This window comes from Carassius auratus, chromosome 43 (assembly GCF_003368295.1).
Source record: "Carassius auratus strain Wakin chromosome 43, ASM336829v1, whole genome shotgun sequence".
NCBI classification, from domain to species: Eukaryota; Metazoa; Chordata; class Actinopteri; order Cypriniformes; family Cyprinidae; genus Carassius; species Carassius auratus.
Window position 1 is genome coordinate 17,943,931 of NC_039285.1, and position 25,512 is coordinate 17,969,442.

Sequence of the window (25,512 nt, forward strand, 5' to 3'; positions counted from 1 at the left end):
AGAGAGAGAGAGAGAGAGAGAGAGAGAGAGAGAGAAAGAATATGAGTATATGAGCTTTGTCCCTGCTGAGCATTTAATCTCCGAGATATCGTTTAGACAGCTCAAAAACCTAGTGTTGTAGTTTGTCATTGATTCATGTAGTTAGTTTGCTGAACTAGTGCGTTTAGTCTTTCGTCACCAGCGTTGTTTTTATGGGGAGGGTTTATGTTCAAGCGGTCGAGGAGGGGGTTTAGAGCTATGAGGCACTTTTTGTTGGCTGAAGTCAGACTCATCACAGCCACATAGCATTTCTCCAATCTGGAGGAGATGATGTTGGTGGTTCTTTGTTAGTGTCTGAGTCTGTAGGTCTGTGGTGACGATGATCCGGGGGATACCGATGCGTCTCATGTGGCTTTAATTTGAGCAGATCAGTGGCACTTGAGAGACTGGTGTGTTGGCACTGGAGCTCGTTTGGCATCGGCAATGAGGCGACATGCAGCGGAGCTTTGGGATATTTAGCTAGATCGAGACGAGAGATCGCATGTTTATTTAGATAGACCGCTATTGTTTTGATGGATTAGTTCATCAGACCGCCGGACTTTAACATACAGTGGCGTATAGATCTACGATTGATCTTACAGCTCAGATCATTAATATCCGAATGGCTGAATGCCAGATCGATAGCTAACCGATGTCTAAGGGACGAGTTTTAAAGTCTAAACCAAGATCTGAAGACGGAAGACGGACCGCAGACATCCTGGAGGGGATCACGGTGTCTGTGACGAACATGAAACCTGACAGAGGTAAAATTAAATAATAATAAGGAGAAAAAAATGCGTGATTACATGAATGTTTGAATGTCATCGGTATGTGGCCCCTGACGTCACGGCGCTGCAGTATGTTTGTTTCATGCATGTGCTTTTATAATATTCAGATGACACATTGCAACACTGTCTTGTCATTTTCAAAGCTTTGGCCGTCGCTTTCTGAACGGAAGAAAGCGTCCTAGATCAGCTGTGTGTGCTGTATGTTGTAACACACACACACTTCTCCCAACACTGTTTAGAATGGTCCACTCTATTAAAAAAGCGTGCCCTATTTTCACTACAGTTATTGTAACGTAATGCACTCGATGTAACTTTACTTTGTTACATGTTGATGTCTTTGGCAGGAAAATATTTATATTTGTTGCACATATGTTTGTTTTGGTAAGAACAGTTTGTATTTTTAGGTACATGTTTGTTTTGGGGTTTATGTTGATAACAATTTTTTTTATTTGTGTACATGTGTGTTTTGGTTGGCTATATGTTTATTTGGATATGGGCTTGTATTTGTTGGATACAGACTTGTTTTTTTTGTTTTGTTTTGTTTTTTTGAGAAGGGGGGGGGGGTATTTGTTTAGAGCAGAAATATTATGTCAGTTATTATACAGATTTTTTAAGTCTTCAGAAGGAAATAACTCAGGAATGAACAGCTGAAAAAGTGACAAGCGTTACACTTGTGACCAAATTTTTGAAATGTAATGGCACATTTTAAGATGGCTACCATGTCTAACTATGTCTAGATGATAGACCATCTAACTGTTGTACATTTGGTTCTCAGTTACCATGTTTGGACAGGCTGAAGACATGTTTGGATGTAATTTGGCCCCTCTGACTGTGGTTTGCCCCTAGTGCCACGGCCAAAGCTGCCAATTTACAATAGCAAATAAACAGGCCTGACTAGCCAGATATATTTTTGTTGGAACATAAGTTTGTTAAAAAAATAATAATAATGGAATGATTTGGCTGCTTTGCTTATATGTCTTCAGAGTCATTACCCACTATTGGATTTCTCCTCATGGATTAGAGACCTCTTTGTCTGTCTGGTTCTTAGAGTGAGAGTTGATTACCGTCAAAAGACTGTTGTGGACATATGACATCCCTTCTGTGCTATTGTTATTTGGGACATACTGTTCCACTGATGGAAATAGCAGGTTGTTCACTTCCACCAGCATGCTCTCGTGCTTTCTTTCGTTTTTATGCTGGAACTTAAAACAATGCACCAAACTTGTTCTATATTCAGAATATGTCATTCGAGAGCTTCCTTTTTTAAAAGTGCTGTTTTGAGCAGGGGTTTCTTAGATTCTCTCTTGTCTCGGGCATTAGGGTGGCCCTCGGAATAAGCTCAGACATTTAACAGGATCACGTTGCTTCCTCTGGACTCTATCGCAGCTGAAAATCAATTTGTCTGGACACCAATAAACATTTCTTGTTTGACTTGTAAACAAACTCCTTTTTTTTTAATCTTTGCTCAACAGTATGGATCTTGAGATATTTTTATTTATTTTCTGAGAAAGTTGTGCAGATTTCGGAAAACATGAAACTGAGTGACAGAATTTCTTCGGTGGGTTATTATTTATTAAAATACATTCCATCTCATGTGAGAGCTTAATGGTATGCAGCTACTTTCAATACACCCATAAAATTATTCAGTTGGGCATCCTGAGATTTATTTTTTTGTGTATGTGTGATATAAAAGTTTTTTTATCCATGATATCATGATGTGGAGAGCTGCTTGTAGATCCAGGAACTTTGAGTTGTGAAGGCCATGTGGAAACATGTTCTGTGAAGAATTAATGATGTCACAGTTTTGTCAGAGTTCTGGAATAACCAGTTGGAGCAGGCCTGCTACAGTCAGCTGGGAGAATTCAAAGTGTCTTGCCTTGAAGTCGAACAGCTGTTGATTATGACACAGATTCCCCAGAGCTGGGCGGAGCGGGGATGTGTGTATGCAGTGGGAAATTAGTTGTGTTAATGGTTGCTAGTTTGCGTCTTTGTTTTGCCTTACCAGGGCTTAGATTATAACCAACCAGTGGTCTGTTTCCCGAAAGCACCTATGGTTGCAAGTAGTGTTGTCACGGTACCAAAATTTCAGTATTCGGTACCGATACCAGTGAAAATCCACGGTTCTCTGTACCAATTTCGGTACCAAAGCAAAACACAAAAATAAAAAAACTTTTTTTCACTAAAAATAAAACCAATGCCATTTTTTATACTTATTCACAATTTTGTTTAAAGTTTTTCTACAAGTAATATAATTATGAAAAACAGTAAAAAAGTTTCACCCAAATTTAATTTCTTTTAATTAATTACATTTTAACACATTTTATTTTTTGGGTAAATAAAGGGGATTTGCTATTAAAATTAATTCTTAAAAAAAATAGTTTTATAAATTTTTTTCAACAGTAGCAGTATCAAATACATTCTACTAAATAATAGTAATATTTCTAGCACAATGCCTTTATGTAAACATGAACTTATTTTGACGGGTTGCCTTGAATACCTTTAAATTGACACTGGTTTTACACAAATGAAACGGTAAAATGCTTGTAAAGTGACTCAGAAGTGATTTCTGGTGATGTTGTTTATGTATTTATGACCCCATTGAGATGGCAGATGCTGAAATGACTGCAAGCGTCGTGCGCTTCAGTCTATGGAGTAAACAAACCCACACGTCTCTGCCATTCATTCATTCACACAGAGACACGCAGAACATGCAGGATTCAGAATTCAACCAACTTTTGTGCCGTAAAATTTACAGAAACTGGTGCATATGGAGATTTGATTTGATTAATTTATGCTAACTTAGACAAATTCCGTGACTGCCCATATTAATATGTAAGTTTCATTTTCATGACTGGATTTTGAGATTATATCCACGTTTTCTGCTTCGCGGAAATCATTGCGATGTATGTGTCAAGAACCACGTTGACCGGATACTCGGTACCACCGGTACTTAAAGAAACCTGGTACCGTGATATTTACATTTTTTGACAACACTAGTTGCAAGTTCGTCATTACCAATAGACATTCAGTGGAACTTGCGTTCATAGTTAGATAACGATGCTTTTGAGAAACACACCCCAGGCTTAAAGGCGCAATATGTAATTTTTCTGCTTTAAAAATAGCAGAAATCACTATATCTATGTTATATATATTTTTTAGTTGTGTACTTACATCATCCCGACAGTTTCCACGAACTTTCAAATCCGGAGAAAATTATAGTTTAATTAGAAGACACGGCACGTTTCTTTGTTTCCGTTTTGTCGCCCCTCTATGGCGTCATATAAACTTTGACCCCTCTAGTTTATCTAACTTCCTGCGGAACCGCCAAATACAAAGGTGAACAGAAACAAAGACGAGACGAAGAAGAAAAAGTAGTACCCTTGATCGAGACTATTTTATTTTATATTTATATTGTTTATATTCGTATTTAAACCTCAATCAATAACTTAGTTATGGATGATTATGCTTTGCCTGCACGTTCTTTGAAGTGCAAACGCACGGGTGAAATAAATGACCCGAGATGGTTTTGGGACAAGAGAAGCAACAAGACACGGGTAAATATTGGAGTTGCATTTCCAAGATAGAGAGAGCTTCGTGACAAGCTGAAACTACAGAGAGATGCAGAACTCGCTTGCATTCTGATAAACAGGTATGCATCCATTCATCTAACTGTATCTATCCGTATATTTTGTGAAACGATGATGTCTTGTGTAAAACACAGACGGACTAGCTCTCATGTAAATCTACATTTGTTCTATATCTAGCTGAATAAAGTAGCTTCAAATGCAGATCTCTAACTTCTTCGATATCATAGTATAACGTAATTATAATTATTAACGAAAGGCGACCGTGTTTTATTTTTACATATATTACTACTAGCTAGATGAAATATTGATTTGATGGGGTCTCATAATTCATATGACGGTTTCATCGGGCGCACGCGCCTGGATCTAAGTTAACTTCCGGTCTGTGTTGTGTATATCGGTCTGGCTGCGGTGCCTTTTAAAAACGCAGTTAAATTCAAGGTGATGAGTAGACTGAAGTTTGGCTCGGGTGGTTGTGCTGCCATACATTTATTTATTTTTGGAGACTCGCCACAATTTTGAAACTGATCTTTTTTCAAAAAGGCTTCATTGAATAAACACGAGTAACGTTACTTACTGCGCGTTTAATAATAATAATAATTCCTTACATTTATATGTTTAAATATCAAAACGAGGCACAGGTGTTTTTATATCGCTGTATTTCTGAAGAAAGACTTGCATATTATATGCCTGATAAAGCAGCGTGTGAGCGTACCAGCCCTGTTTCGTTTACAGCTGTTACTGGGGAAACCTCTATTTCTTGCACTTTATGTCTATGCTTTAAAACATCTCCTGTTGGCAAATAATCAATTTGCATTTTCATTAAGTCCGCCTGATCCACGCAGCAAACATTTTGTTTGTTATCAAAAAATATCTACTCTAGAGGGACTTGGCTGTTGTTATTGATTCTATTTGGAAGTCTACCGGAAGTTAAGTTAGGTCCACAAAAGCGCTCATGCGCAGTAGCGTTTGTTTATGTTGTTTCCGTTGAAACCATCTCGCCGTTCGGAAAGACGTGACTGTTAGAATGAGTGAGGAATGATAGGGAGCGACAGAGCGCGTGTTCCAATGAACAACAACTTCCATGAGCCTACGCTCTTTCCCGACGTCATCAAAGTACGTCTTATGTTATTATTTTGATTGAGTGACCCCTGGTGGCCAAAAATTCCATATTGTACGTTTAAAATCCTTTGTTAGAGCAACAGGCTGTTTGAAATGCTTATAGGAAGATTTCACTTGAAGTCAATGGATACACAACAAATCGACATTTAGAAAACTTGTCCAAGACACATGCTAACCAAAAATCAAAATACATTTATATTTTGCATAAAAAAGCAGAACCATTATATGTTTTAAATTGTGAATTTATGTGATTTAGAAAATATAATTTTTGCACAAAGCAAAATTGTAATCTGTTGGTTTGAGCAGCATGAGATAGCAGCATTGGCTCAACCAATGGCATGAGTTTGGGGCTGGGCTACCATTAGTGCAACAGTGCCTGCTCCCTTTTCCATGGCATTATTTCCAGAAGTATTTTTCAACATTCATTTTTACCTTAAAGGGGTCATATGATGTTGCCAAAAAGAACATTTATGTTGTGTATTTGGTGTAATGCAATGTCTTATGCGGTTTAAGGTAAAAAAAACAAAAAAAAAAAAAATATTTTCCACATAATGTACATTATTGTTTCTCCTCTATGGCCCGCCTTTCTGAAACAAGTCACGTTTTTACAGACACAACTTAACCACTGATTTCTAGTTGTGTCCTCTTTTGAAGGCCAAACAAAGAAGCTTCACTTTCACAATGAAACACAACATGGCAGCGGCAACAGTGAGAAGTTATGCCTTCTTTCTTTGCATGAACACTTGGGCGGCATTATGCAAATCTTCCCACATTGCGATGTTTTTGTGAGATTCACCAAAGTAAGGCATTTTGTACTGTTCTCCACTGCATCAGTCCTTGAAATGTGGAAGCAGTCAGCAGACTTGCGTAACCTCTCTCTTTCATATGACCATTTGCTCTTTCAGTTGAGGGGCAGACAAGCGTGATGACATCAGTTCCTGTCTGGATGTGATCTTTAGTGATGACCAATGTGGCTTAGTTCAGCTCACTCTGAACACTTAAAGGGCAGGTTCAGGAAAGGCCAATCTGTTTCTAGACCAGTATTCTCACTCAAATAGCTGCACACACAGAAGACCCAGCATGAAGTGATGAGGCCATCTGGACCTGTGGCTTTTCTCTCTGTTCATGTAAACACTCACTGTGAGCACTTCTATTATTGGAACGTGTACAAGCTGTATACGTAAACATGACCCAACCACACCTGAGCACCTCGACTGAGCTAGCAGGACCTGAATGGACAGAAGAGCAGCTATGCAAATAAAAGAAGTGGTGTCTCATTTGCATTTGCAATGGCATTTTGTTAGCATTTTTTTTTAGTTCTCTCATTAATAGATTTTGAGAACATGAAATGTTGGGCCCGTTGCACTTCCTAATGACTGTTTAGCAGTGCTGATATGATCATATACTGTCTTTCTTTTCCACACAATATCTTACCAGTATTTTAGATCCCAGAATTTCCTTTTCTATATATATATATATATATATATATATATATATATATATATATATATATATATATATATATGTATTACTTGCACTTACTATTTAAAGTCAGGTATTCATTGGAGGGACATTGTCATTCTAGAATGCATTTGGTTGGTCAAAAACTTATAGGCTTAAAACCAAGCAAACAAGATAATCAATATTGTTTTGTCTATTTTGGGAAAAGACTGCACATTTAGTGTGCACATGTTTGTTTGTTAACTTTTTTTTAGGACTACATAATCATATAGATTAATTTTTGCTTTCAATTTGCTTTCAGGGGTCCTAAAAAGCTCTCAACCTTTTACTAACCTGAAAAACATAGCGAACCCTTTATTATCTTCTGAACGTGTCATCTGCATTTAAATAAAGCAGTATTTTGAAAAGCGGTGCAGATAATCAGTTTAATGCTAATTTCTCAGCTCAATGAGCGCTTTTTGGTAAACATCTTTGGTTTACGATGAGATTTTCCACCGTCTGCTGCGCCTCTGGTGCTCTCATTTGAAATAAGCTGGCGTGAAACAGATGGGGGGAGCATATTAAGAGAAAGTGTGAGGTTGTCTTTGAGGCATCCTGAAATTCATCTGTGATGAGCTCTTGTGAATATAAAACATTGCCTTAGACCTGCTGGGTTAGATGATAACACACTCATACTTTACTACTACTACAGTATTAATTATGATGTCTTTAAGCATAAAGCTACAACTTAACTAGATGGGACAGTTGTTTTTTTGTTTAATGTTTTTCTCATGGGCTGGGAATTCTGGGATGCATAGGTGGAATTATGGGTTATCTGTGAACAATGGCGAAGAACGATGCATGTGAAGGCTAGATGTGTAACACCGTGTATCATATTGTTTTTCACACTCTGATGATTGGTGACCAATATTGGAATACATTACAAAAGTGCTGTTACAATTAATTGGCTCTATGGCAGAAATCTATTTATTTGTGGTAACATTATGTTTCATCAATCAATAAGCTTTTATCTCAAATGAGGACTTGGATCATTTAGGAGAATGCTTGTGGTTGAGTGTTGTAGCAGAAATCTAAATACCTCTCCAGAAAAGAACAAAGCAGTGCCATGTTATGATGTTTGGACAAGATATCATGATATTAGCATGTTTTTATTTATCTGACACCAGTAATCTGCATCTGGTTTAAATGGGCCTGTCAGCAAAAGTTTGAAATGAGCTGTGTTTTATGTTTCTCTCGGACTGGAGAGGATGTTTTCAGGTGTTAAAGTTAGAGTCTGTTTTCACATGATCATGATGAACTCTGTCCTGTCCTGAGATTCAGTGGAGGATTATGCTGAGTTTTTTGTTGTAAATATAAACCTCTAAATCTGTCCCGTCACTGAACACAGGTTGTGATCCCTCAGTATCACTGTCACACATTTGGTTTACTGTCTTGGCTGTTTTCCTCTCACACTGTGGGCCAATGTGTATATCTTTCCCCTCTTTCTCAAATTACAAACAGATTATCATCTTCTGCAAGTGAGTCCTGCAAAACATTGTAAAAGCAGATCTGCACAGCTCTGTTCAGAGTCACAATGTTTACATTAAGTCTGTTGCTATTGACGACAAGGATCGGTTGCAGTGGTGGCCTGGTTTATCCGCATCTCAAATACTCCGTGACACACACACTCACTCCAATCAGCTGATCGGGGGCTATGGAAAATATAAACACATGCTCCCTTGTGACAATGGGTCGCTTTAAGCATGCCAAGTTATGGCAGGATGCTTCAACACAAAGCATAAATGTGGATATGTTTTAGCCAATAGGTTTTATTGTCATATCTGTTTTTGGCACAAATAAGATGTCTGACCCAGCGCTTTATGGCTTTAATATTAGATAGGTTGTTAATTATTTTATGTAATGGTTTAGTTAAGGTCCTTCACTACTCAGCTTCTTAAGTCAACATGAAATCCGAATTGAATATATTTACTTCCTTGATACATTTTCCTGGAATTCATTTGTGCATTTCCAGAGAATTGCTATATTAGCAAATAACACTAGAGAAAAAAATTAAATAAAATAAATCACTGCATGCCATTAGGATATTTTGAGATGCTTTGACAAAAAGCTTTTTCAAAAGTAGAAACTTTCCATGATCCAGTCAGTTCCCAGTGGATAAAACCATCCCCCACCCTGCACTTTTTTTTGCATTTGAATATCCCGTTTCTATTACGCTACCTAAGTAAAATGGGTCAAATGCCATTTCATGTTGACTTTACAGCCAAGACCTTTTAAAGTCCAGTTTTGACCAAGTTTCAAAACTGATCTTGACTAGTTTGTTTTGATTTTTGATGTTGTTTTAAGAGCAGATTTTGTTTTTTAAGTTTGCCCATTTACAAATAAATGAAGGGTCTGTCATTTTTAGAGTAGGTTTATTTGACAGAATACCAATCAAAAATTATATGAAGGATAGAAATTTAATTGCATTTCAGTGAGTGAAATAAGTGATCCCCAAGCAAAACATGACTTTGTACTTGGTGCAGGAACCCTTTGTTGGCAAGCACAGAAGACATATTTTGTAGTTGTCACCAGGTTTGCACACATCTCAGGAGGGATTGTGGTCCACTCCTCTTTACAGATTCTCTCTAAATCCTTAAATTTCCTTGGCTGTCATTTGGTAACTCCAAGTTTCAGCTCCCTCCACAGATTTTCTAAAGAATTGAGGTCTAGAGACTGGCTAGGCCACTCCATGACCTTAATGTGCTTCTTCTTGAGCCACTCCTCTGTTGCTTTGGTGGTATGTTTCAGGTCATTTTCATGCTTGAAGACCCATCCCTGACCCATCTTCAGTGTTCTAGCTGAGGGAAGGAGAACTTTGTGGGCACTGCAGGATTTCAGTCCATTGTGGCGTAGTGTGTTACCAATGTTTTGGTGACTGTGGTCCTAACTGGTTGAGATCATTCACAAGCTCCTCCCGTGTAGTTCTGGGCTGATTCCTCACCTTTCTCATGATCATTCTTCCCCCATGAGGCCAGATCTTGCACGGAGCTCCTGAACGAGGCCGATTGATGGTTGTTTTGTATTTCTTCCATTTCTGAATAATCGCACCAACAGTTGTCTCCTCACCAAGCTCCTTGCTGGTTGCCTTGTAGTCCACTCAAGCCTTGTGCAGATCTACAATCTTGTTTCTGACATCCTTTGACAGCTCTTTGGTTTTGCCCATGGTGGTGGGAGAGGTTGGAATGGAAGATACAGATTGTGTGGACAGGTGTTTTATACACCTAACGATCTGACATTAGGAGTAACTTCTTAAAGTTGCAGGACTAATCTGTGTTCCACATGGGAAAATAACCAAACTGTGGGAGCCAGAATTCTTGCTAATTGGTAGTGGATCAAATACTTATGTCACTCACTGAAATGCAAATCAGTTTCTAACCTTTATAGAAGTTTTTTTTTTTTTTTTTTTTTTTTATTATTATTATTCTGTCTGTGTCTGTTGAAATAAACCTACCATAAAAATTATAGACCCTTAATTTCTCTATAAGTGGGCAAACCTACAAAATCAACAGGGAATCAAATAATTGTTTTTCATAGCTGCAGGAAGCATATGTGTGTCTGAGGAAAGGTGTGTGTGATCTGCTGTAAAGCTCAGTATAAGGAGACTGGTGATTTATGGGTCCTGCAGGCAGTTTGAGGGTTGAGTTCATGAATCTTTTTTTGTTTGTTTGTTTGGGTATCTTTTTTTTTTATTTTTTTTTTTATTTTTTTTAGCTCAGTCTAATTTGGGGCATGTTTGACCTGCAAAACTCCAGGGCTTCATCGGTGTTGCATGGTCTCTGCTGTACAGATCAGATTTTCTCATGCTGCTACTGCTGATAGTCATTAAACAGGATCTTTAAGCCATCTAAAGAGGTTTCATAGGTTTCCTAGTCTGTGGAAAGTAATGATAATAACCAATTATATAACCAGTACAATTGACAGTTTGCAAAGCCCCAAACCCAAAAGTTCATAAAGTTCAAAAAGTTTATAAAGACATTGTAATTTTTGGTGCTTTATCCTTATATCTTTGAAGCAGAGATCCAAACCACATTTAAGGAGAAGAATGTGTTCAGAGTTATTATTATTTTCGACTCACACAGACACCTAGCAACCACCTAGAGCACCTCAGCAACTGCTTAGGATCATCCTGGCTTTCACAGGCTACCATAACTTACATTCTCTTTAGAAAATGTCCAAATCTAGTGTTGTCTTACTTGGGTTTAGGTTACTCAACCCAACGACTCAACTGAATTCAGCAGTTTCATCACTCCCCATGCATTTATCAGTCACACAATGATGTCTGTGTCATTCTCCCCAGGCACTCTTTGCCTCATGCCCACAGCTTTTGTGTGTTTTCTTTTGTCTGGGTTTTGTTGTTGCCAGTAAGTGTGTTGTTGATTGATCCTGTTACATACCCAGCGCATGAAAGACATGATTCATTGTGGTATCTCACACAAGCGACTCTTGTCTACAGTGTCTTTTTCTCACCTAACATTTTTGCTCTATCCCTTATACTTTTTCACATGACAGTGTCATGCATCCACTCAAACACTCAATGAATGAACAAGTTAAATTTAAAATTAAATGTATTCAATTTAAATTAAATTTAATTACATTTAATTAAATTTATGCATTTAGAAGACGCTTTTATCCAAAGCGACTTACAGTTCTTTCAGGCTATCAATTCTTACCTATCATGTGTTCCCAGGGAATCGAACCCACAACCTCGCGCTTGATAGCACAATGCTCTACCAGTTGAGCTACAGGAACACTAAATATTAAAAATAAAATGTAAAAATGAAGTTCTCACAAAAATGTCAATGAACACAGCTGGCCTCATTGACTCGAGGTTAATCTCTGAAAACAGATGGAATATATAATATATAGTTAAAATGTAGTCAGATGCTGTTTTCAGATATGTTACCCGTCACATGTTGTGGTGGAAGATTGTTTTTCAGATTCCTGCCTATTGTGGAGACAGTTATAGCCCTGGCAAAAGGCCATTACATGTGCTTACATTTTTCTGTCCCTTAAAAGGATAGTTCACCCAAAAAAGAAATCGCCATAATTTGTTTACCTTAATGGCATGAATCTCTTTCTTCCGGGGAATACAAAAGGAAATGGTCTGATGGAGTGATGTTTACACTGCTTTATAGCATATACAACTTTTCTGGTGCTTTTTTGTCCATTTGGCACTTGATGGTGCAATAAAAAAATACTATTGTTTCTACTTAACTTTTTCATGTTTAATTCATTGTATTGCTTGGCATTTGTTTGCAATATTTAAATTTTTTATTTACTGAGTGAAAATTGTTTCAAATGTCAGTGTAAATTAAAGAGAACAGTACAAACATTTTGTTAAACACCTCTTTTTGTATTCCAAAAAAGGGAAAAAAATCATATGAGTCTAGAATAACCCAATGGTGAGTAAATGATGACAGAATTGGCATCTATTAAACTATTCCTGTAATATTCTTAAGATTCCCTCTGTTTCACTTCTAAGTGGAAGTCTTCGGGTTCTTTGTGTCCCGGCTGTTAATCAATTATGTAAATTAAATTATGTGGTCCCTTTATGTAACACCCCCAATGACTGTTTGCAGACATGATTAAAAGCTCAGGTTAAATAGCTATGCTAGAGAACAAATAGTTTTCAGCTCACTATATGAACACAATAAATCTTAGTGTGTTTGCAGTCGTGTGTTTGTATGAGTTAGGGAGCTTTTTCGGCAGTTCACTCAAGCCCACATCCAAGAGTTTAACATATCGTGCTCAAAAGTATACATTCAGAAACCATTGGTTGCAAACATCTACACAAAGCCTCTGCATTTTCCAAAACAGAGTGTGTGTTCGCTTTCTCACACTCTGGCCCACAGACAGGAAACTGTATTCACGGCTTGGCAGGAAGCCACCGTCCAATCACAGCGCAGGGCTTGTTGCTATGTGAGTCTGGAGTCTGCCCTCGCTTAACTGACAGGAAAGTTTAGAGACGAATCTAAGGGGTAAAGGTTCCTCATGCATGTGTCGAGGTGATTTTTATTGTTGCCTAGAAAAACAAGACTTAACTGCAGATTTCTCGACAGAGAAGTAGGACAAGGCGGGAACTTTGTTGCAGACAGCATCCGTTCGAAGGTCAAAAACAGAAGTAAAGACAACATTTCACCTCCCATGAGAAATAAAGCCAAGTCAATAGTTGCCAGGCATTTGAATTTGTGTAGGATTTAGCGTACAGGGTGAATTGGTGAAAAGAAGGCATGGAGAGAGTTCAGAAGGGTGAATGGATAAAGTCTCTTTGTATTTACAACAGAGAACAAAGACGCCATGGCAGCCCATGGAAAAAAAAAAAACCTGCCCTGACAATTACAACACACACACTAGCTCTGTCCCAAAATCTATTGAACTGCCTACCTGCAGTCATTTAGGATATTCCATAGAAGATGATAATTTTAGCTTCTAAGATTTTGAACCAATTCTAAAGCAGCAGTCCCCTAATGCAAGAGTACAAAAAACAAAAGAAACATCTAAAATAGTTGACAGACAAGTATATTTCATTCAGTGCAAAGTTTTTCTAAGTTAAAATGTGCTGTTTAAGTTAAAGGGATAGTTCAAAAATTAAATTTTGGTTATTATTTACGTGCATTCATGTTGTGTCAGAACTGTATGACTTTCTCTACTCTGTGGAACATACGAGAAGATATTTTGAGAACTGTCTGAAGCATTTTTGACCATAAACTGGAAGTCAATGGCCACCAAAACAGTTTGGTCACCAACTTCTTTTGTGTTTTCTACAGAAGAAAATGGTGGAAAGGGTGAGTAAATGACGACACAATTGTCATTCTTTGTGTATCATGCTGTTAGCTTAGCAATGTGCTAAAATTGTTTTGGAGTCAGTGAGGAGTCTACACACAGAATAAATAATTAAAAATCAGTCACTTATGAGGTTCATGCTGCCTTTGAAGGTAGCTGTGTGTGTAGGCAGTACACAGCAAGGCAGCTTACTAGGGTTTATAAAAAAAGCTGCTCTGTTTCTGCTGTGAAGTACATCATGGTGTGGTTGGCTTCTATTCATGGCCTGTTACAGGAGGTAATTATAGGGATGCATTTAGATCAGCCAGAGAAGTTGACCTATCTGTCTGCTGTCTACCATCTTGTCTTTCTTTCTCTTTCCGTTTCTGTCTGATCATTTGCCTACTGGATCAGCCAAAATGTTCCATGATGCCACCACCATCTTTTTTTGTACATGTACTACAATATCTCACTAAAGCATGTTACCCAAAATCAAAATAGGATTGGTTTATAACTGAAGATTTAAGTTTTAACTATTTTACATTTGTGACTAATTCATATCAGTTAGTACAATCTCAATCGTATGTTTTTGTACAGTCTTTCTCTGGACAATTCAGCCCCCACATCGATATGTTCATTGTGTCATACCATCCTTGTTCATGATGCTATTACAGTAAACATGGCGATGTATGGCTGAAATGTACAGCCATAGTTTTTATCATAGCTGTTAATTATTTTTGTATAACCTGATTGCCCTTCAGACCCTGGCATCCAGACTCATAGAAGGCCCCCGCTGTCTCACTACCCATCTGAGTACATTGAGGACATTTAATAGCAATGGACTTCAGACAAATTACTTCATTTAAAATGTTCTTTTATGTCTTAAGTTCAGTGAAGTCTAAAGCTATGCCTCTTTGTGCCAGTCAGATCAGTGCCAGCGTCCTCTACCATGGGTGACACACTGCAGTACTCATCTGTTCTCCTCTCACACTAAACTGACATCATCCTCTTCTCCTGTCCCCTCCCTTCTTTCTCCCCTCTACGTGATGGATTCCCCTCTGTTCTTGTGTTCTTGCCAAGAGATGCAGTATTGGCTAAAGTCACTCGCATCACTGAGACATTTAGAAAGACAAATTAGTATGAAGGGTCTGTTCTGCGCTATAAGAACAACATCCCTCAGAGAATAAAGATGACATGTGCTGCAAAGACCAAATCTCAGAGTTTGATGTGATACTGTGTCCTAGGCCAAAGCTTTATAATTCCCATACGAATGGACCTAAATGTCCTAAGATGTAAATGAGGCATTTAGACTAATTTTATTGAAATGACATCTGTGAAATGATTTTGATACTTTTTGAAATGCATCACTGTATGAAAGCCAAATAGATTGCAAATTGTATTTTATGTTCTTTCGAAAGGACCGGCTTTGAGAAATGCATAGTAAGAAAATCACAGTACACACACAGTGCTGCTTTATGTGTGTGTAGCTGTTTTAGAGTGTGTGTGATCATGTGTGTTACCAAATCGGGCACTGAACTCAACTTCACCCCCACCAATGTGTCCTGACAAGATAAATGTAGACTCTTAACCCCCCAAAACCCAGCTGTGCCAGCCAACACCTCTCACCTCTCTGTGTGTTTAATGTCTGGGTGCCCGTGTGTTTTTATTTATGCATCTTTGTGATTTTATGTATATATTTGTGCACTTTTCCTAAAAAAAAAAAAAAGGATCTAGGCCAGGGGCAGTATTGGGATATGTTACATTATAACTTTATATACACTTATGGTCAAAAGTTTGAAATAATCAAAATAAGTCTCTTATGCTCACTAAACCTACATTTATTTAATAAAAAATACTATAAAACACATAATATTGTGAAATATTATTTAAAATAGCTGCTTTAAATTTTAGTATATTTTAAAATGTCATGTAAAATATTCTTGTGATGATAATAATATACTTGAATAATATGCTTCAATATACTTGAATAATATATTTTCAATGTTCCAAAAAAGGTAAACTAGCAAAAATGTTCAACATTGCTTTAATAATAATAATAATAAAAATTTATAAAAACAATTATTGAGAACTAAATCAGAATGACTGCTGAAGGATCATGTTACACCACAGGAATAAATTACATTTTAAAATATATTACAATAGAAAATAGTTATTTTAATATGTAATAAGCATGAGACACTTCTTTAAAAAAAAAATATATATATATAAATATATATATAAAATGAGTTATTTTGTTAAAAATGTAATTACTTTAGCATGTTACTGGTGACGCACCATCCTCCAGCACAGGACAGAGCAAAGGTCGTGACCCCTGTGTCCACATGACAGCCCATTGATGAGTGATGCCACCCCGATTTAGAACGCCCTACTTGTGTACGAAAGACCTTGGCTGTGGATGTCACAGAGACCTACAGCAAGCATCGTGACCTGCTGCCTGTGAATCTGTCTCTGGCAGCAGAAAAAGTGCTGTGTACTTGTTCTGTTGTGTGCTTTTGAGTCCTACAGGACCAAAGTAAAGCCTCTCACAGCTGAGAGAGATTAGATTTGCTGCAGGCAAAACTGGATGAAACCAATAAATGGTGCAATTATATTAATTAGGCAAAAGCGAGTGGTGTTTTTAGGTCATTGGGACATGTGTGTTGGCTTTGTATAGATCCTAGTTTGAGTCACATGTTTTTTGTTTTTTTTATACACACACAAACACACACACACACATATATATATATATATTTGTTCTGTGATGTTGAGCAGAGAATCGTATGCAAATGGCTCCCTAAATTCCATGACTTTCTAACATTTAAAGATAGAGAATATACCTGTGTATCAGTTATGCACTGAGGAAAACCACACATCTCAAACACATTAAACCACTCATAGCCTCTGTGTCAGAGCATTTGACGGGGCAAGCCACTTTAAACTACATGTTATAGCATAACCTGTTATGTTAACTATATCTTGCCAGTTATTTTAAGCCCCTCATATAAAGCATGCATCATATTTAGGACAATTTGCATTATGCAGTTACCCTGCAGCAGCTCACTATATGTCCTCTGCTAATATTCAGATGTGCTTGTATCAAACTACTGCATATCAATATAGGCAGTATGCTTCGTACCATATCGCCTATTAAAATGTATATCAATATATCATACAAACTCGTTATACCGCCCAGACCTATTATGTAGATGTACTGTAATCACAGCTCAAAGTTTCCTCCCCAGTCCTTTCAGAACACATGGGTAAATCAAAGGAAAAATATTGAAAAAAAATCTAATTTAAAATGCATGTGCTGAGTTTTTAGACTATTAATTGTATTTATGTAGGTTTTATATGTATTATGAAATCCTTTAAGGTTTTTTTTTTTTTTTTTTGGACGAAAGTCAATTCAAAATATACCATGTGGTGTAACTGTCAAATAAAAATTTCTCTTGCGCGTGTGCATGCAAGTAATTAAAAAAAATAACATTGTGGAGGAAACTTAACACAGAAAAGCTCCTTTCCCTGGTGTCGTCTCATGTTTCTTAACTATAGACTGTATATAGCAAATACAACTTAAAAGGTGAAGGAAAAACATTTTTGTCACATGTAATGGACACATTTCACATGTCAGCTAATCATTTCTTTATGACAGTAAGATAGTCCCCTTTTATCTCCCTCTTGGACTCTTGTCAGTCATCAGGATTGCAGTGACGGGTAATGAGACATGAAATCTTCCTTATAATTACAGAACACTGATCACTCTGAACCCAGCTGCCATTAAGAGAAATTTGAGTACAGCAGAAAATTCCCAGAAATCTTTTTCTCCTATGCTGCCGCTGGTTATATAAATGTACAGCTTAACTCTCTCCTACAGTGGCGGTTTAATCTACAGCAAGAGGAACCAGGCAAGCACCCACAATGTCGTATGATTATGCAGAGGTTGAGAAGACTTTCTGTAAATGTGGATCAAGTCTGGTGTTTCTATAAGATACGTTACTGTGTTCTGTCCTCACTAATTTGTGGTGTGCAGTTAGTAGTTCTGTTGGTTTGCCTGTTTAAACAGTATTGCTCTAGCTGTCTTGGAAAAGAAAAACTGTACTGTACTAAAAAAAAAAAAACTGTACTGTATTGTACTGAAATACTTTAGAATTCACAACTCAAAAATTCATCCCTAGTTATTAAAATTAAACCGCAAAAACATCTTCTTAGAAACTTGACATCACCTCGAGTTTTTTAACATATAACCACCCATATTTACGTATCAGTGCAAAACGTGCCCATGTACCTTTGCAGAATTATGTTGCATTGCTTTTTGCATGTTTCACAACACTGTAAAAGGCTAACCTCCAGAGAGTTACGCAAAAAAGTTTGAAAGGAAATTAAACATTTAGTGAGTGGCGCTACAAACTTAATGCACTAATGGCTAGAACACTGTATGGTGTGAAAATAAGTTGAGTAATAGATAATCTATTGATGTGGTCATAATTTGTGTGATAAGGTTGTTGTTATACTACTGCCTAGTGTTCTTTTCAGCTTTTTAACACATTAAGAAGTCAGCCAGTGATATTAGAGGACATTTACTTTACGTATCTTAAAGGTAGTGGTCGAACCGATTTATCGGTGTGGCAATATATCAGCCAATATTCCAAATTTTTTAAATATCGGCATCAGCTAATAAGTCTTTCTGTGTGGCCGATGTTTTTCAAAATGGATTAGGACACCATTTATGCTGCTTCTTTAAAACTATCCTCTTAGATGTGAAGCCAGCACCTGACAGATGGTAATATGACCATTCGTCATTCACAACGTGATGCTACGTACTGTACGTTGTGTTATATACAATAACACTCCGGCCTGAAGCAAAGTCTTAGTCAAACGTACAGATCCGCAGTCCAGCGGCAGCTCCGGTGGGAGACACCGATATAATATAAATGATTCAAACAAAAAGTAAACCGTGTTTACCTCACGAACTGGGTCGACACGAGTAATAATAATACATTTGACAGGAATACTGTGTCTCTGGTTGGGTTTGAATGAGGAGAAGGAACATGTTTTCTCGTGCTCATCTGGTGCGGGTGTTTACCTGGTATTCCCTCTACATCATGGGGACAAAATGTCCCCAAAAGGACATTAATACCAGTAATTTTTGACATTGTAGGGACATTGTTTAGTCTCCCTGAGGAAAACTGCTTATAAATCACACAGAGTTAAGTTTTTTGAAAATCAAAAAATGCTGAAAACTTTGTGTCAGGGTTAGGGTAAAGGGATATAAAATACAGTTTTTACAGTATAAAAACCATTACACCTATAGTATGTCCCCATGAAACATGGAAACCATTGTGTTTGTGCATGTATGTGAATGTCCAGTTGCATTCGCTCATATTTCCACTTGTACACACACTCTAATAATGCTAGTGCACTAGGGCCTGAAATATCCCTGTATTATATAAGAAACACTAGTCTGTCTTGTCCTAGACCCAACACACATGCTGCTGCTCACTCAAACTCTGTGGCATCTGAGGGTAAAAATGCTGAAATGCAACAAGCACATGTGAGAAAACCTCCAGGTCACGAACGAGTGTTTGTGTGTGGTAGGACAGGTCTAAACCTAGCCAGATCACTGAAGTACTCAGAAGTGACCTACAGTATACTCTCTTAAGACAGAGAATGTGCTCAGGACAGCTTGGACATTGCGGTGAATCAGAGGTTAAAAAAAACAATATAAATATTGTACAGTTTCTAGCACAGACTGATGGTTTTGTGTCATTACACATCAGTGTATCATCATGAGCCATAGGGTTTGATTTGGTTTTGTTTGTTTATGTTTTTGACTCTCAAAGCCGTGATTCCCATTCACTTCCATTATATGACTGACAGACTGCAACGGTTTGGGTTAAAAATCTTTCTTTGTGTTCTACTGAAGAAACAAAGGCACCTTCATCTTGGATGCCCTGGGGGTAACCAGATAAACATAAAATTTTCATTTTTGGGTGAACTATCCTATTTTTTGTTTTGTTAGTTTTTTTCGATGTCTTCCAGTTTTCCTGCTTTCCTTTAGACTGTTTTGCATGATTGCATGAGAGAGAATAAGTTCAGGCAGTTCATAACAAGAAAGAAATCTATGGGGTGCTGGTATTTTGTTCTTCCTTTGTGTTGTATTTTTTTGCCTCTCGTTTGCTCCTCCTCCCCGTCTGAACCCAGTGTTCTGTCTCTCCTCCCCTGCTGCAACATTACCTTTAACCTACATGGGGGAAATACTCTGTCTTTCTCTCCCTTTTTTACTCCTTCGGTTCAGCTGGCGGTTTCAACCCCCTTCTTTTTCGCTCTGTTGTCTGTGGTTTCTCCTCTCGCAGTTAGCACGTGGGAGGAATTCCCTGTAAGAATGTGTGTACACGCACACATATGGAAATGCATACTGCAACAGCCAGCCAGTGCAGTAAAAAAACAGGCCTGACGAATTAACCTCCCACTAAACAACTCAAGAAGCCTTGCGATTATTCAGGCTCTTATAAGATTGTGTTTATGTAATGCTGATGAGCTTATATGTAAACATGGCAGGAATAAACAGGAACAAACATCATTATCTGCTGTCATGGTATTGCCAGAATAGTCTCTATGCAGAGATCTGGCCCTTTGTTTGACAAAGTCACGCGAGATTAACCATCAGCTGTTTTCTGGTGGTGACGCTAGCCCTGCACGTGTATGTTCTCCTCCTTCTGTGCTGCTTGGTGATTGGCAGGGAAGATTTACGGGAAGAAAAAGGTGGCTAGAACACCAAGAGAAGGGTGATGTCATATGGGTACTAAACATAATGTCCCTTCCCTTGCTTTAGATCTTAGAGCCTTTTTTTCCTTTGAACATTTAACTAAGTATTTTAAAAGTGATTAGTATTTTAATGGATGAAAAATAAAAGTACCTACTTGTAATCATATTTGTCGGAGAGATGTCCACAATGCTATGGCTCTGACAAAACTGTTTATGGCCATTCCTAAATAAGATGTCATTATTTATGACATGACATGCTTTAACTTGATATTTGGGGTGAAAGAAATCAAAATGTGTATTGGAAATTGTGGTGGTGTTCATGCACTCCCCATTAAGATACCCTTAGTAAAAGAGCAAGTATAAAACTGGCCCAAGTCATATGGGCATTTTGTGAAGCTTTTGGTAAACTATGCTTTTAATTTCATGAGTAAATGCCAGGAAATTCCGATATATAGAAGAAAATGTTTCTTATTTTCTTTTTGCAAAAGTAGGAAAGAGAGTATATTAGTTTCACAAAAGTGGGTCATAGAACAGTTCTTCACGGTGTGTTGTTGTTTTCCTGGTCTAACAGTCCATCAGCTGTTCGGTGACTCCACCCATTGGTTTTTCAGGATAGTAATTGGGTTACATAGGATTGTTATTTTTTTCCACAATTAAACCAAAGTGTATGTATTCACATTGTGAAAACCAGCTGACATATTCAGCCTAAAAGTATCATCACTATGGAGCTGGGAAAAAAGGTTCATTCATGCATGCTTAGCCGGTCACCATAAGAACCCTGTTGTAAAATGTGGTTTCCAAGCCACTGGCAAATTGGAGTAACGAAACGATTCCTGAAATAGACTTGAATGCGTCAGAATTGTTTGGACACAACCCTAACAAAAAGAGAATCAGTAGGCTCTTTCTCTTTGCAGAGCTGTGTGTACACCTACGCTCATGAATCTTAGTTCTATTTGGACTCACCTGCACCTCTAGGTGGATGGAATGATTATTTTTAATTGAAATGATTAAGTTAATTATTAAATTACTAATTTGAATTGTCGTCTTTACTGTTTACACACATACACAATAAGGTTGGTATTCAAACAGGTTGTGGGTGTCAAATCCAGCTGTGTTTAGAAATTTCTGACTCGGAATCTGGTGTGTCGAATTTAACAAGTGTTTCTACATTCCATTTAAATCCAGACAGCTGGTTTCTAATTAAGTTGTTGATCAGGTATGTTTTGCTGCTGGAGAATATGTTGGTGAATGCGTGTTTGCATAGCCCAGTTTTCAGAGATTGTTTGCTATGGATAAACAGTGTTATCTTCTCAGGAACTGTGAAACTGGCTATATGTTTGTACGAAAACAGAAGTTAAATCTCCTATTTACTGGTTATAAAGCACTTGAAATCAAAATGGAAATTTTGTGAGTTTCTAGTCCATGTTTATTAGCTTTGAGGCTAATCAATAGCCTTCAGGATTTATATGCTCATAGAATAAAAAAAAAGTGATGTAAACTATTGACAAACAACTCTGTATGTCCCAACCCAAGGAAATAAAAAAGTCTTAAAGTGTGTCTTATAAGGATCAAAAAGCGATTTTCAGGATAATCCGATAATCCCGATATGCGAGTGTGTTACTCCGAGAGGATATACAAGCAGTAATCTAAGTAATGTCATTCTGAGTTTTCGAATGAATAAATGGCAACATGTCAGTAACTCATTTGATGTCTTGCCTCTGTCTTTTTAGAAGCAGCAGAGGAATTCTTTGAGTATGATGCTGAGGAGTTCCTGGTTTTCCTCACACTCCTGATCACAGAAGGACGGACACCAGAATGTTCCGTAAAGGGGCGGACAGAGGGTGTTCACTGCCCACCTGCCCAATCTGCTATGCCTGTCCTTAAGAAACATGAATGCAGCGACAAAATACCACAGGTGGGTTACACCTTTTTCATTAAAGGGGTGGTTAATCAGCTTTTTCAAAGGCTTGTTTGTGTTTATTTAGTCCAGTGTAACTTGTGTAAAAAATATATATATTATTTTCACATATTGTACCTTTATTCTACACCACTGTTTCCGTTCTCGTCAATATGGTCTGTTGACTTCCTGGTTCTATGAAGCCCCTCCCTCAGAAATGTGCAGTCGGGCTCATGGTTAGTTGAAGCAACTTAGTTAAAGTTAAATAACCATAACCAACCACCCTTTAATTCAAAGAGGGGCACCTAGTTACATTTCACAATTTGTAAAAGTAAAATTCAGTGTCAGTAAGCAGAAAATTATGTCCTTATGTTGTTATCAACAGCTGTATACCTATTTATTTCTGTTCTTTATTAATGGGGACAGACAGGAGTTTCTGTTTGGAAACCTGCTTGAAAACAGTCAGAATGTTTGCTCAAGACAAAGAAATTGTACACTTCACCTATAAGTTATGACCCACAGGTTGTTGTGCATAATTTTTATATTATTATGCATCTTAAAGTCACTAGCACTATTTCAAAGACAGATATAGTTCGGACAGTGTAATATAGTAAACGGAAAAAAACTTTTCTCCAATGCAGTGTCGTCAGGCAAGAAGAACAAGGTCAGAGGTCATGTTACTATGGCGCAATCACATCCCCATCATGATTGAGGTGATGCTGCTTCCTGACTGTTGCTATAGCGATGAAGGCCCGACCACAGACTGCACAGACCTAAATGATCCAGCAATAAAGCAAGATGCACTCTTACTAGAGAGATGGACTTTACAGCCAGTGCCCAGACAGTAAGACTTGCTCTTCACAGTGCTTCCCAATGCACATGCTTTCCCACAGGTCTAGGGAGATTTAACAAACTTGGTGTTTTTTTGTTGTTGTTGTTGTTTTTTGCAGGAGTGGAGATCGATGTATTGAGGAGAAAACCTTGCTGTTGGCTGTGCGTTCCTATGTGTTTTTCTCGCAACTCAGCGCATGGCTCAGTGCCTCTCACGGACTTGTACCTAGAAACATCCTATACAGGTAACATACTCCACACAAACACATTTTTAAGGGTTGGAAAAATGTTTGACATTTATTCTAAATGGATAAATGTGAAGCTATATTGCATTTCGGTAGGATCCTAGGTAGGATTCTCACGAGGCGTGTTTTGAAGCACACCACGGTATGGTGATGATTCCATGGAATTTAATGAAAACGTAAACTGATAAATTATGTAAAATGCTATGTGAATGTTTTGCAAAACCTTCCAGAAGATTTTATATATGCCTTTCAGGAGACTATAGGAATGTATCCGAGAGAAAGAGAGAGAAAGTCAAGGGAATGAAGAGAGAAAGGAAGAAAGACATACCTTGCATGCCTTGTATCATTCAAATCATTGCAGCAGTTTACATAAGAATGGATTTATTGAAAATCGCATTTGCTGTGTTTTGCAGAATAAGTGCAGCTGATGAAGAACTAATCTGGAACTTCTCACAAACACCCTCTGAACATGCTTTCCCGGTCCCGAACATGTCCCATAGTGTCGCTCTCAAAGTGCGGGTTCAGTCTCTGCCTCGCCAGCCCAAATATCCCGTACTCAAATGTAGCATCCACTCAGGTATAGCTTTTTTGGGAAAGAGAAGTCTGGAGCGTGGAGAGGGTAGAAATCATCCTGAAGAGAATCGCAGTTCCCTCCGTCTGCCAGGATCTCCACTCTTCTCCAGGCCTCTTCACCCTTCTCCACCTCCCCACAGCCCTCTGAACACCCGTAAATGCCCCCCTCGCCCTGAGTCCCCTCTCCCACCAGGCAAAGCCGTCAAGTGGCTGTACTCTCGGCTGAATGGCAGAGTGGACGCCCCCCCATTAGAGGTGTATAACTCTTGTACTGATGGGGCAGAGAACCCAAAGGCTTCAAGTGTGGAGTCACCAATTCGTAGTTTTAAATCACTCTCTATTACCGACCCTTTAGTTATCCCCAGCCCTAGTCCCAACTCCATCTCAGGTGAAACCAACCCCCTCATTGGCTCCCTACTCCAGGAGAGACAGGAAGTCATTGCCCGCATTGCTCAGCGATTGAATTTGTGTGACCCCACAGCTCCCCATCTCCCTGAAGCTCTCTTCACTTCTCAAGAACCGCCAGGACACAAAACAACGTGGAACTCATCACAGGATAAGGAGCGCTTGAAGAAATCCAAAGAGCCCCTCTTCCCTGTCCCACAGCCTCAAAACCACAATGGAACTAGTCCAGAAATCCCTGAGAGGAGCCGGTCTTCTCTCTTCGAAACCCCCTTGAGCCCTAGAAGCAGAACACGGCTGGATAATGTTGACCGTGAGTCAGAAACTTCCCCAAAACTCTCAACGTGTAGGCGCCTGGTGCTCAGTGACCGGTCCGCTGAGGGTTCTCTTATTGCTGATGCGGTAAACGACATCTCAAGGTTGATTCAGGATCGACTGCAACATTCCTACAGTCTCCTGAATGGCACCTATAAATTGAAGACCTCTCAAACCGAACAGGTTGACAAAAATAACAGAGCGCAGACAAATGGCTTTGTATCATCAAGCCACGAGAAGTCTTCAAGTGCACCCATTGGTGAGGCAAGCACAGATCCTCGTATTTCTCAAGCAACAAAATTTCACAGATCTCCTGACTCTAGTCGCATTAATCGAGACTGTTCCCCTAGAACACAAAATGTGGCCAGTTTAAAACTTGAAGACCACAGCGTCACAAAATCACAGCCTTTAATGGCAAGTAGTAACCAACAGTACACCACTAGAGAGTCCTGGACCTCCTTGAAAAACGACTCTAGCCATGCAAGCTCTCCTCAGGAGAATGGCCCGACCCTGACTGGATACCTCCAGCCCTTCAAGACACAAGAAGCAAACCATGAAAAAGGAGCTGAAAAGGATTTCTGGGATCGGCCTACTTCTCCCGATATGGATGAAAACCAGGAGCCCTGGTCTTCTCACCTAACTTGCAACACCTCCAGCCCTTCCCCTGCCCAGAGCAATCATACTGTGAGTTGATATGTCTCTCTTAAAGT

The 25,512-nt window shown here is 38.4% G+C and overlaps 1 protein-coding gene across 1 annotated transcript in view; it reads left to right on the plus strand.

Annotated features, from left to right (window-relative positions):
* LOC113061818 (protein FAM214A-like) overlaps positions 1–25,512 on the plus strand; it is a 31,511-nt gene continuing 5,999 nt past the window's right edge. Inside the window, exons 1-5 of the mRNA XM_026231265.1 lie at positions 1–782; positions 22,270–22,454; positions 23,078–23,280; positions 23,387–23,512; positions 23,926–25,486. Of these exons, the coding sequence (XP_026087050.1) occupies positions 671–782; positions 22,270–22,454; positions 23,078–23,280; positions 23,387–23,512; positions 23,926–25,486 (2,187 nt within the window). The 5' untranslated portion in view covers positions 1–670. The remainder of the gene's footprint in view (positions 783–22,269; positions 22,455–23,077; positions 23,281–23,386; positions 23,513–23,925; positions 25,487–25,512) is intronic.